General features: G+C 43.7%; 1 protein-coding gene across 1 annotated transcript in view; it reads left to right on the plus strand.

Moving 5' to 3' along the window:
* The window catches only part of LOC110485984 (voltage-dependent calcium channel gamma-4 subunit-like), a 29976-nt gene that overhangs the window by 9042 nt on the left and 7306 nt on the right, over window positions 1-13628 (plus strand). Inside the window, exons 2-3 of the mRNA XM_021557253.3 lie at window positions 12907-12990; window positions 13314-13454. Coding sequence (XP_021412928.2) covers window positions 12907-12990; window positions 13314-13454 — 225 coding nt within the window. The remainder of the gene's footprint in view (window positions 1-12906; window positions 12991-13313; window positions 13455-13628) is intronic.

A 13628-nucleotide genomic window follows, 5' to 3' on the forward strand; every position in this document is an offset into this window, starting at 1 on the left:
GTCGAAGGCCATATTAAACTACTAATGGGCCACTGATTGTTGTTTTGATAAACTACTTTGTTCAGTCATGTTACCTAGCTAGCTAGCTAAACATCCTGGTAACTTGACCAATAGTCTATGCACAAATGTGGATTGCACAGGAAGAATGGAAAAGGAAAATATAGCCTACTCAAAGGAATGTGCTTCAAAGGTAAGATGCCATATGCCTAATATAAATCATTCAAAACTATATCTTATTCAAAAATCTATATTTTTCCGATGTTCCTTCAATTATTTTCTAAGTTGGGAGTAGTGTGTGTGAACGAGTGAGTGAGACCATGAGTCCATAATAGATTGAGAGTACTGCCCTGTATCCAACGCTACAGCGTACACCAGAACCAATGCTAATTATATCTCCCTCTAAATCTCCTGGGTAAATCATGACTCTGTATGCTTAGCTGATACGCACATAGACACTTCTATAGGCCGAGCGATACCTCCTTAGGGTTTTGTTAGAACATTGGGCTACAATTCATGTCAAGAGAGAGTGATGTGAGTCTGTGTGTAAGAGAGAGAGAGAGGATGTGTGTGTTTGAGAGAGGGAGTAAGTGAAAGAGAGAATGTGTGTGACGGAGGTAGAGTAAGTATGTGTGAAATATACAGCGTAAAGTTATCTGAAGAGTAAGTTAAAGATGGTTTCATAGTGTGTTTCTCCCTTACTGCCACAATGATATGCAGATCAATATGCATTTATATTCCGGACCTTACTACATTCCTCCTGCTAAATGACAGGTAGACCTTTGGATATGAGGAAATCATCTATTTTCTGCAGTAGGGATGGCCTATTCTATACTGAACAAAAATATAAATGCAACATGTAAAGTGTTGGTCCCATGTTTCATGAGCTGAAATAAAAAGATCCCATAAATGTTCCATGCGCACAAAAAGCTTATTTCTCTCAATTTGTGCACACATTTGTTTACATCACTGTTAGTGAGCATTTGTCCTTTGTCAAGATAATCCATCCATGACAGGTGCAGAGCATGATTATTACACAGGTGCACCTTGTGCTGGAGACAAAAGGCAACTAAAATGTGCAGTTTTGTCACAACAATGCCACAGATGTCTGAAGTTGAGTGAGCGTGCAATTGACATGCTGACTGCAGGAATGTCCACCAGAGCTGTTGCCAGATAATTGAATGTTAATTTCTCTACCATAAGCCGCCTTCAATGTTGTTTTTGAGAATTTGGCAGTACATCCAACCAGCCTCACAACCGCAGACCACGTGTAACCATACCACCCCAGGACCTCCAGTAGACAGGACCATCCAGGGGTGACTCTCTTCCAAGATAGTCTCACCCTGTTGGCTGCCATGCATCCATACCGTGTTCGTCTGTCGTTAGGTCCTAGGTATTTCAACAGGCAAAACGACAGTTACTCCCTTCCAGGATCCTCACTCAAAATTGATTGCCGTGTATCGGCGCCTAGCTAGTCTGTCATAGCGTTCTTGGTGTCAGGCAAAAACCATCAAGGGCCATTCCCTTCCAGGATCCCAGCATCTCAGTCAGTTGCCATGTGTCCATACCAAGCTGGTCCGTCATTGAGTCATGAGTGTTTGAGTAGACAAAAAGCGGCAAGGTCCTCTCTACGGTTGTCAAGCATCCACACTCAGTACTCCGTCCTTCATCCTAGTAGGTGCGTACTTGGTTTAGGATCAGGCACAAACCATAGAGGGCCATTCCCTTCCAGGATCCTAGCTTCTCACTTGGTTGTCATGAATCCTCTTCCCCGCCAAACCGCATCTGGAACCCCCTCTAGGTGCCAAGGTCTCGGGGGCCTGCAGACACGTCACGCAATCCCAAAGCCCATTTCACCAATACTCCATCAGAGACATCCCATGCCACCAGCCATTCTTGGGCAATTTCCTCTTGAGTAAACTCTAGAGGCAGCAGGCTGGCGCTGTCCGGGTAGCTCTGCTGGGTGAAGGTACGTTGGCCGCTTGTCTACCCCGCATATTCCTAGGGCACTCTCATCTGGCTCCAAGGTGCAGCAGTGGCAGGTTCGCTCGAGGTCTTAAAGATGGGGAAAACCCACCATCCAGTCCCATGGGCCGCTGGATAATTACTTCCAATACTGTGGTTTGCGCCCTCATGTTTGGATTTGGATGGACCTAGTTTCTTTAGGGAAGGCCAGGTGCACCGGCGAGAGGACCAAAGGTGGCAGGAGTGTTAGTCCTCTCAGTCTGGTGAGAGTGTTGGTGGGCTGTAGAGTTGTCTTTTCGTAGGTTGCTGAGTGGGTGGAAGGGTGTGAGTAGATGTTGTGTTGAAATGTAGGAGGGTTATCACCTCTGTGTGTTTTTGTTGCTCCCTCTGCAGCTAATGACAGAGGAGCACTGCTGTTGCGTCTGTACCTGGTCGTATAGCTTGTTGAGTAGAGTGTAGTGTCTATTTGTGTTGAAACACAGGAGGGTTGTTACCTCAGTGTGTTTTTTGTTGATCCCTCGGTGGCTAATGAGAAAGGGGCCCTGCTGTTGCGTTTAGGGTTGCAATGGGTCGGAAACTTTCCGGGAAATTTACGGAATTTTTGGGGAAATTTTCCATGTAAAGTTAAACCCGGGAATATGGGGAATTTTTTGCTTAAATCCATTTAAAAAGTTTGCTTATAACAGTGAACCTTTTTTTTGTGGGTTACACATAAGGCAATTCTAGGTATATCAATGGAATTGCATCCCTCTGCATGCATAGTACATGCTTCCATCACATGTACAGCTGATTCTCAAGATCTTGCACACTAATGAGATCCTATTGAGCCCACATTACTACACTGTCTGAGCCAAAGACTACACGTTTTCTGGTAAGTTTTGATTACAATACTGGGTGGAGTGAATATATTTTATATGACATACATGATTTTTTGTTAACTAGTAAATAGTAGCCTACAGCAAAGTGTGTTTAAATAATTTCTAACTTGTTAACAATTTCTGCTAGTTAGTTTTTGCTACCATGTGGGTTTTAGCTTGCTTGAGCCTGCTAACTGAGGAGTGTTAATTCACCTGTTTCCATACATGTTTCATTTTAAAACATTTATTTTATAAAGGAGTTGTTTAATCCAACTGCTTAACTTTTTATATGTACATGGAATTGTATATTTATTTTTTTTACACATTTTTTTCCCTAATCTTTACAGGAAAATGCCACGGCACTATCTGATGTGTGGAGACATTTCACTGCAGCTAATGTAAAAGGAAAAGCTGTGTATATTTGTATATACTCTGCCAAATCATATGTGAAGAATGCAACAAAGATGCAGAATCATCTGACCAAGTGCATAAAGTTTCCACAGCGCTCACAACAAGCAACCTCTGACAAAAGTCCCTCTACTTCTATTCGAGGTGAAAATGATGAATCAGACACCTTATCGACAGCAACAGCTCATGGTCCTCCTGGAATCAGAAGTTTTTTTTTGACTCAATTGAGGAATGTAGTCAGAGAAATGCTGATGAATATCTTGCTTGAGCTTTGTAATCAACTGGTTTACCTCTGATGCTCACAGGCAATGTAATGTGTATTGGAAGAGATTTCTGAATGTTCTTCGCCCAGCATACACCCCTCCAACCAGACTTTATCTACTCATTTGCTGGATGCAGAGTTCAAGTTAAGGTCAAGCAAATCATAGAGAAAGCAGACTGTATTGCAACCATCTCTGATGGGTGGTCGAATGTTCGTGGGCAAGGAATAATGAACAGCATCATCTCCACCCCTCTACTACTATTCTACAAGAGCACAGACACAAGGGACAACAGACACACCGGTCTCTACATCGCAGATGAGCTGTCATCAATGACCTTGGACCACAGAAGGTTTTTCCACTGGTAACAGACAATGCTGCGAACATGAAGGCTGCTTGGTCTAAAGTGGAGGAGTCATGCATTGAATCTGCTCCTCAAGGACATCATGGCACTGAAAACAATGGATACACTCTACACAAGAGCCAAGGAAATGGTTAGGTGTATGAAGGGTCATCAAGTTATAGCAGCAATCTACCTCACCAAGCAAAGTGAGAAGAATAAGGGCACCACATTGAAGCTGTATTTTGGGAGAGAGTGGTGAGCAACCTGAAACTCCTGAAACCTATAGCAGTAGCCATTGCACGGATTGAGGGAGACAATGCCATCCTGTCTGATGTTCAGACTCTGCTTGCAGATGTAAGAGAATAAATCTGTACTGCCCTGCCCACTTCACTGTTGCTCCAAGCAGAGGAAACTGCAGTTCTGAAATGCATAAAAAATTGTGAAGACTTCTGCCTGAAGCCCATACACGCCACAGCGTACATATTGGAACCCAAGTATGCTGTCAAGAGCATCCTGTCTGGTGCAGAGATCAACAAGGCCTATGGTGACATCACTGCTGTGTCTCGCCACCTTGGCCTGGATGAGGGCAAGGTTCTTGGCAGTTTGTCGAAGTACACTTCCAAGCTAGGGCTTTGGGATGGAGATGCAATATGCAAGTCGTGCCAACATATCTGCCATATTGCATGTCTGCCATATTGCATCTCCATCCCAAAGCCCTAGCTTGGAAGTGTACTTCGACAGACTGCCATCATCATGTTGAAGTCAGGTGACTAGCTTTCTCTCTCTCTCTCTCCCATTGACTTGTATGGTGCATTGGGAGCGGTGGGCTCCGATTATACCATGTTGATTTTGATTTTGGGTGTAGGCCTTTCCTATGTCCAGGGGGTGTTTGGGGCAGTGGTTTGCCATAGGTGCCCAGACCAGAGGGTCCATTTTGGAAGTGTTTTGAAGGTCTTAGGATGTCTGTAAAGTCAGGCGTCTATGTTATCAATTTCCCATAGACTTCATTGTAACGGTAGAGAGCGGTGGGCTCTTGTGTTCTGTTGGCCTTGGTTCTTCGTGAGTGTGGGTTAGGGTCCTGGGGCTATAGGGGGTAGATGTATCCTATGTTGGGGTTGGAACCAGCCCAGAGTTTTGTTCCTGTGAGGGGTTTTTCCATTTTTCCATTTTTCCAATGCTGTTGAAGTAGGGTGACTGTGTCACCGTTCTCCCATGTAGGTGCACCAGTTCTGTTGGTTTTAAATTCGAGTGTGGGCCACTTTTGGGCCCATGGGATGTCTGGGGCAGTGGCCCACAATGTTGGGGTTGTGCCCAGACCAGGGGGCCTAGTTTGGAGGCGTTTTAGGGGTCTCTCAATCCCTTTCAAGTTGGGTGTCCTGGTCGTAGCTTTCTCATTGATTTCCATTGTGACAGTGGAGACTGTTTGGTGGTTGTTGCTCCAAACTGCAAAATGCTTACGAGCCCCTTCCCAACAATGCAGAGTTATAAAGTAAGAACATTTGCAAACAATAATCTAAATAGTAACACCATAAATAACAGTAATTTTGCTATATAGAAGGAGTCCTGGTACCGAGTCAATGTGCAGGGGTATTTATTATTTCAACATTTATTTAACTAGGCAAGTCAGATAAGAACAAATTCTTATATACAATGACGGCCGTCCAAACCCTAACCCGGACGACGCTGGGCCAATTGTGCGGCGCCCTATGGGACTCCCAATCACGGCCGGTTGTGATACAGCCTGGAATTGAACCAGGGTTTGTAGTGACGCCTCTAGCACTGACTTAGACCGCTGTGCCACTTGGGAGCATATTAGGTATTAGGTGGTAGTTGAGGTAATATGTAGATGTAGGTTGGGGTAAAAGTGACTATGCAATCAGGATAGATAATAAACAAAGTAGTAGCAGCGTATGTGGAGAGTGTGTTTCGTGTGTGGGTGTGCTTTGTGTGTGTGTCAGTGTGAATGTGTGGGTAGAGTCCAGTGAGTGTGCATAGAGTCAGTGTAAAAAAGGTTCAATGCCATAGTCCGGGTAGCCATTAAAGTCACTCACCTGGTGTCCTGAATCAGTTCCTGATTAGAGGGGAAGAACAAAAATCTGCACTGTCTTGGAGATGTAGAATCACCACACACAGACAAATAAACCACTTAAAAGACATGTTTACATTACTATCTTGTCTCATAAATGATTGATATCTGTTTTAGAGTGAATTAAGTCCAAGCGTGAAGTAAGTCCTTGTTCATTCGCACACTTGACTTGAGTTCCCAACCTCTGGTTGAGGCAGCAATTTCAGTGGAAAGTGAGAAACGTTTCAATATTCATGTCACCGACATGTTTTATTCTCTTAAGAGTGCAAAGAAGATTTTCTTAACCAAGAGTCAAACTCTTTGAATGGAAGATGCCTTGGGACTGAAGAACATCAGAACTCTTTTATGGGTGTGCAGACTAACTTTCCTGTCCTCAGTTGGTTTCAAATATGGGGTGAAACTAAGCTTGCTACATCTAGGGGACCGAGATCTACCTAAGTCATCCATAATCTGATATAATTTCACATTTCATTTCACGTGAGAAGTCAGTTAAGCAATGCATGTGACCTTATGGCAGACATTGTTCTCCACAGGGTTCAGGCTAAGCTTGGTCAGCCAGTCCAAGCAGGTTATCAATGTTCATAGATAGTGACCTAAATGGCAATATATATATATATTTTTTACAAATGGCATATCAACTGAAAAGTGTCCAAACAAACACAGAAAAACACTTTCGGGATGGGAGGCTACTCAATTTACCTCTCACTCTACCATTGCCTGTCAATCACTTGTACCTACCTGTAAGCAATGGTTGGAACCGGTTCAGGGAACAGAACAGAAAATAACACATTTGTAGTAACAGAATCAGAACCGTGAACGAAAGTGATCTATACTGTTCCGGAACAGAACCGTTCTTTTAAAAGCATGGGAACCAGTTAATAACGTTATTTTACAGCTTCTAATCCCAAACCATAAGACTGCATAAGAATCCCAAGACATAAGACTATTAATTTTGGATTTTCTTATTTAGTTCATGTAGTAAATGGTTAACGAGACGTGGTGTGGCCACAACAACATACAGGAACTCAAGTCCTTCTGTTCACCTGATTTAGAATTCCTCACAATCAAATGTCGACCCTGCATTATCTACCAAGGGAATTCTCTTCGATTATAATCACAGCCGTATATATTCCCCCCAAGCAGACACATCGATGGCTCTGAACGAACTTTATTTGACTCTTTGCAAACTGGAATCCATATATCCTGTGGCTGCATTCATTGTAGCTGGGGATTTTAACAAGGCTAATCTGAAAACAAGACTCCCTAAATTGTATCAGCATATCGATTGCGCAACCAGGGCTGGAAAAACCTTGGATCATTGCTATTCTAACTTCCGCGACGCATATAAGGCCCTGCCCCGCTCTCCTTTCGGAAAAGCTGACCACGACTCCATTTTGTTGATCCCTGCCTACAGACAGAAACTAAAACAAGAAGCTCCCGCGCTGAGGTCTGTTCAACGCTGGTCCGACCAATCTGATTCCACACTCCAAGACTGCTTCCATCACGTGGACTGGGATATGTTTCGTATTGCATCAAACAACAACATTGACGAATACGCTGATTCGGTTAGCGAGTTCATTAGAACGTGCGTTGAAGATGTCGTTCCCATAGCAACGATTAAAACATTCCCAAACCAGAAACGGTGGATTGATGGCAGCATTTGCGTGAAACTGAAAGCGCGAACCACTGCTTTTAATCAGGGCAAGGTGACCGGAAACATGACCGAATACAAACAGTGTAGCTATTCCCTCCGCAAGGCAATCAAACAAGCTAAGCGTCAGTATAGAGACAAAGTAGAATCTCAATTCAACGGCTCAGACACAAGAGGTATGTGGCAGGGTCTACAGTCAATCACGGATTACAAAAAGAAAACCAGCCCCGTCACGGACCAGGATGTCTTGCTCCCAGGCAGACTAAATAACTTTTTTGCCCGCTTTGAGGACAATACAGTGCCACTGACACGGCTTGCAACCAAAACATGCGGACTCTCCTTCACTGCAGCCGACGTGAGGAAAACATTTAAACGTGTTAACCCTCGCAAGGCTGCAGGCCCAGACGGCATCCCCAGCCGCGCCCTCAGAGCATGGGCAGACCAGCTGGCTGGTGTGTTTACGGACATATTCAATCAATCCCTATCCCAGTCTGTTGTTCCCACATGCTTCAAGAGGGCCACCATTGTTCCTGTTCCCAAGAAAGCTAAGGTAACTGAGCTAAACGACTACCGCCCCGTAGCACTCACTTCCGCCATCATGAAGTGCTTTGAGAGACTAGTCAAGGACCATATCACCTCCACCCTACCTGACACCCTAGACCCACTCCAATTTGCTTACCGCCCAAATAGGTCCACAGACGATGCAATCTCAACCACACTGCATACTGCCCTAACCCATCTGGACAAGAGGAATACCTATGTGAGAATGCTGTTCATCGACTACAGCTCGGCATTTAACACCATAGTGCCCTCCAAGCTCGGCATCAAGCTCGAGACCCTGGGTCTCGACCCCGCCCTGTGCAACTGGGTACTGGACTTCCTGACGGGCCGCACCCAGGTGGTGAGGGTAGGCAACAACATCTCCACCCCGCTGATCCTCAACACCGGGGCCCCACAAGGGTGCGTTCTGAGCCCTCTCCTGTACTCCCTGTTCACCCACGACTGTGTGGCCACGCACGCCTCCAACTCAATCATCAACTTTGCGGACGACACAACAGTGGTAGGCTTGATTACCAACAACGACGAGACGGCCTACAGGGAGGAGGTGAGGGCCCTCGGAGTATGGTGTCAGGAAAATAACCTCACACTCAACGTCAACAAAACTAAGAAGATGATTGTGGACTTCAGGAAACAGCAGAGGGAACACCCCCTTATCCACATCGATGGATGTTCCTCGGCGTACACATCACAGACAAACTGAATTGGTCCACCCACACAGACAGCATTGTGAAGAAGGCGCAGCAGCGCCTCTTCAACCTCAGGAGGCTGAAGTAATTCAGCTTGTCACCAAAAGCACTCACAAACTTCTACAGATGCACAATCGAGAGCATCCTGTCGGGCTGTATCACCACCTGGTATGGCAACTGCTCCGCCCACAACCGTAAGGCTCTCCAGAGGGTAGTGAGGTCTGCACAACGCATCACCGGGGGCAAACTACCTGCCCTCCAGGACACCTACACCACCCGATGTCACAGGAAGGCCATAAAGATCATCAAGGACAACAACCACCCGAGCCACTGCCTGTTCACACCGCTATCATCCAGAAGGCGAGGTCAGTACAGGTGCATCAAAGCTGGGACCGAGAGACTGAAAAACAGCTTCTATCTCAAGGCCATCAGACTGTTAAACAGCCACCACTAACATTGAGTGGCTGCTGCCAACACACTGACTCAACTCCAGCCACTTTAATAATGGGAATTGATGGGAAATGATGTAAAATATATCACTAGCCACTTTAAACAATGCTACCTAATATAATGTTTACATACCCTACATTATTCATCTCATATGTATACGTATATACTGTACTCTATATCATCTACTGCATCTTTATGTAATACATGTATCACTAGCCACTTTAACTATGCCACTTTGTTTACATACTCATCTCATATGTATATACTGTACTCAATACCATCTACTGTATCTTGCCTATGCCGCTCTGTACCATCACTCATTCATATATATTTATGTACATATTCTTTATCCCCTTACACTTGTGTCTATAAGGTAGTAGTTTTGGAATTGTTAGCTAGATTACTTGTTGGTTATTACTGCATTGTCGGAACTAGAAGCACAAGCATTTCGCTACACTCGCATTAACATCTGCTAACCATGTGTATGTGACAAATAAAATTTGATTTGATTTTGATTTGATTTAAATATTTTCTTAACCAACAATGCAGTTTTAAGAAAATCGAGTTAAGGGCTTGTAATTAAGCATTTCACGGTAAGGTCTACATCTGTTGTATTCGGCACATGTGACAAAGTTTTAAGTTCCGGGCACTTTTTGCAGTCCCACAAAAAAAAACACAACAAAGCCCTTACTCTGTCACTCAGAAACGGATTCCAGTGTTTACCTGACCTGGAAATCTTTGCCAATGTGTGTAGTCTACCTGCCCCTCCCCCTCCGAAACTACTGTAGTCTACTTAAGTTGCAAGCGGGATTCAGAAATTAGGGTGAAGTTATTTCATTCTAATGAACTTTTTCAATGCTAGTTAAGGATACTATAGTTATCACGTTTCACATTGGATTTATTAACTACAAAAAGGTAAGACGTGTTTTTAATTCTGGTGCCACTCTGCACACACAGCTTGTTAGCTAGCTACCTCGCTCTGGTTCAACGTTTAGCCAACTCTCTGAAGTTCATTCATTCAAAGTTCCTCCATAGAAGCTGCTCTTCTGTAGGTATAATTATGTGGGCCTAATTCAGATAATGCATGTCAATAATGCCCAGCTCTTCAAGCCAAGCCTCCTCCAACATCTCTCGCTCTTTACACCATACACAACATTTCTGTCGCATCTTGAGCCCTACAGTTGTCTGTCCATCGCACATGTAAACAACTATAGATTGCCCACTCCATAGCAAGCCGCTCTATCCGCACTGATTGGTGAATTATTTTGTTGAACTAAATGTAAACATTTCAGAGATTTAAAAAGGAATAGAATGGAACAATATAGCGGCAGGTGGCCTAGTGGTTAGAGCATTGGGCCAGTAACCGAAAGGTTGCTAGATCGAATCCCTGAGCTGATAAGGTAAAAAGCTGTAGTTCTGCCCCTGAACAAGGGCAGTTAGCCTAGAAACAGTGGGTTGTCATTGTAAATAAGAATTTGTTCTTAACTGACTTGCCTAGTTAAATAAAAAATTATATATATACACGTGTGTGTGTGTGTATATATAAACCATAACTTTTTTGGTTCGAACTGGTTCAAATCTTTATTTTGCAGGTTAGAACAGTGGAACAGAACGAAAAAAATATATATGGTTCTGTTCAGAACTAAATGATTGGAAAATAATTTTGGTTCCAACCCCTACCTGTGATCAAAATGACCTAGCCTGGCCGCCGCTGCCCCTAGTGGTGGGATGTGTATATTGAAAATGGACTGTCTAACTGTGGTACACTAACCACTAGAATACATAATTTCCTAGCAGTGGTAGAAAATGTCTCTTGCAGATTGAGAATCCTTTTAAATAAATAATTCATAGGTTAAATTATTTGTTTCGTATGAAAATCAGTGGGGAAACAAAATAATCAGCATTATAATAGGCATCTCTTCTTTGGCAATCAATTTGTCTTGTCATTTTTAATTATGACAATTAAGCAACCCCAATGTACGGCAAATCTGCAACCTCTAATCTCTCTACTTAGTGAGTGATTTTACAGGTCAACACAGAAGTGCATTGAGTATTGGGAACCATTTTAGCTTCACTTCCACTGTGACATGTCATGAGGCATAATATATTTTTCTAAAAAACAGACATGGTTGATGTACAGCCATTATTGAATTAGTATAGTGTTGTCTCAACTCTCACTTACCTGCTACTCCCCCTATGGACATTATTTCTCCTGCTGCTCCCCTACATGTTGGAGCTCGAAGCCTAAGATTTTCGCTGTACCCTGCAATAGCACCTGCAACTCTGACTATTAAACAATCTGAACCATGCTCAATTGGAGTTAACACATATATACAGTACCAGTCAAAAGTTTGGAAACACCTACTCATTCAAGGGTTTTCTTCTTCTTCTTTTTTTACTATTTTCCACATTGTAGAATAGTAGTGAAGACAAAACTATGAAATAACACATATGGAATCATGTAGTAACCCAAAAAGTTTTAAACAAATCAAAATACATTTTATATTCTTCAAAGTAGCCACCCTTTGCCTTGATGACAGCTTTGCACAAGCTTGACATTCTCTCAACCAGCTTCACCTGGAATGCTTTTCCAACAGTCTTGAAGGAGTTCCCACATATGCTGAGCACTTTTTGGCTGCTTTTCCTTCACTCCGCGGTCCAACTCATCCCAAACCAACTCAATTGGGTTGAAGTCGGGGGATTGTGGAGGCCAGGTCATCTGATGCAGCACTCCAGCACTCTCCTTCTTGGTCAAATATCCCTTACACAGCCTGGGGGTGTGTTTTGGGTCATTGGCCTGTTGAAAAAGAAATGATAGTCCCACTATGCGCAAACCAGATGGGATGGCGTATCGCTGCAGAATGCTGCGATAACCATGCTGGTTAAGTGTGCCTTGATTTCTAAATAAATCACTGACAGTATCACCAGCAAAGCACCATCACACCTCCTCCTCCATGCTTCACGGTGGGAACCACACATGCGAAGATCATCTCTTAATTTACTCTTCATCTCACAAAGACACGGGGGTTGGAACCACAAATCTCAAATTTGGACTTATCAGACCAAAGGACAGATTTCCACCGTTCTAATGTCCATTGCTCAGGTTTCTTGGCCAAAGCAAGTCTCTTATTTTTATTGGTGTCCTTTAGTAGTGCTTTCTTTGCTGCAATTTGACCATGAAGGCCTGATTCACACAGTCTCCTCTGAACAGTTGATGTTGAGATGTCTCTATTACTTGAACTCTGGGAAGCATTTATTTGGGCTGCAATTTTTAGGGCTGGTAAACTCTAATGAACTTATCCTTTGCTGCAGAGGTAACTCTGGGTCTTCCTTTCCTGTGGCGGTCTTCATGTTTCATCATAGCGTTTGATGGTTTTTGCGACTGCACTTGAAGAAACTTCAAACAAATTTTCCGCATTGACTGACCTTCATGTCTTAAAGTAATGATGGACTGTCTTTTCTCTTTGCTTATTTGAGCTGTTCTTGCCACAATATGGATTTGGTCTTGGTACTGTATGAAAATCATTAGCCGTGTTTCAAATGTCCACAAAACTGCATGAGCTAGAATCAACTTCTCGACCCTTCTGTCTGAAGTGTGCACTCTTTTCTAACAGACTTTCTGTGGTTCTTTGGACTCCACAGGAATCAACAAAGGAAGCTGTCTTCGGATCAATCACTTCCCAGAAGATAACAACTACGACACAGACAGCTCGGAATACATCTTACGTAAGTGCTTGTCTCCCGCCACCACATCCAGATGTCTGTTCATCCTTTATCACCGTGTGTAAAGCACACAATGCCCATAGATACTCAATGGTAGTCAGTGGTCAAGGGGTGCTTTATCTGTCATAACTCCCTTGGCCCTGGCCCATAACTGCACGATGTCATGACAGTAATTGGAGCTATGGAGAGAGAGAGACAGATGGCGTAAGTGCTGGGTTTATATAGAGCCGTCGGTGGTGAAAAAAAGTACAGAGTTTTCATACTTGAGTAAAGTAAAGCTAACGTTGTAAACATGCTAACCATCCTAACTGCTGTGTACTATACAGGTATAGTGCGGGCCTCCAGCCTCTTCCCCATCCTAAGCAACATCTTGTTGTTGCTGGGAGGACTGTGTGTCGGGGCTGGGAGGATCTACAGCAGTAAGAACAACATCCTGCTCAGCGCCGGCATCCTGTTTGTGGCTGCAGGTAGGTGACGTCACACAGCTATTCAAAACATTGCAATGGCGGCGATTCCTTGCATATCTAGCATTGCCTTGGAGTAGACATTACCCACATATTGATGTTTACATATACTGTATATACTTTTGAAAACACTAAGCTACTGTATGGGCAAGGCATTTCTACCTCTTTCTCGATGCA

This window comes from Oncorhynchus mykiss, chromosome 13, assembly GCF_057628025.1.
Source record: "Oncorhynchus mykiss isolate SJ-2025 chromosome 13, ASM5762802v1, whole genome shotgun sequence".
Taxonomy (NCBI): Eukaryota; Metazoa; Chordata; class Actinopteri; order Salmoniformes; family Salmonidae; genus Oncorhynchus; species Oncorhynchus mykiss.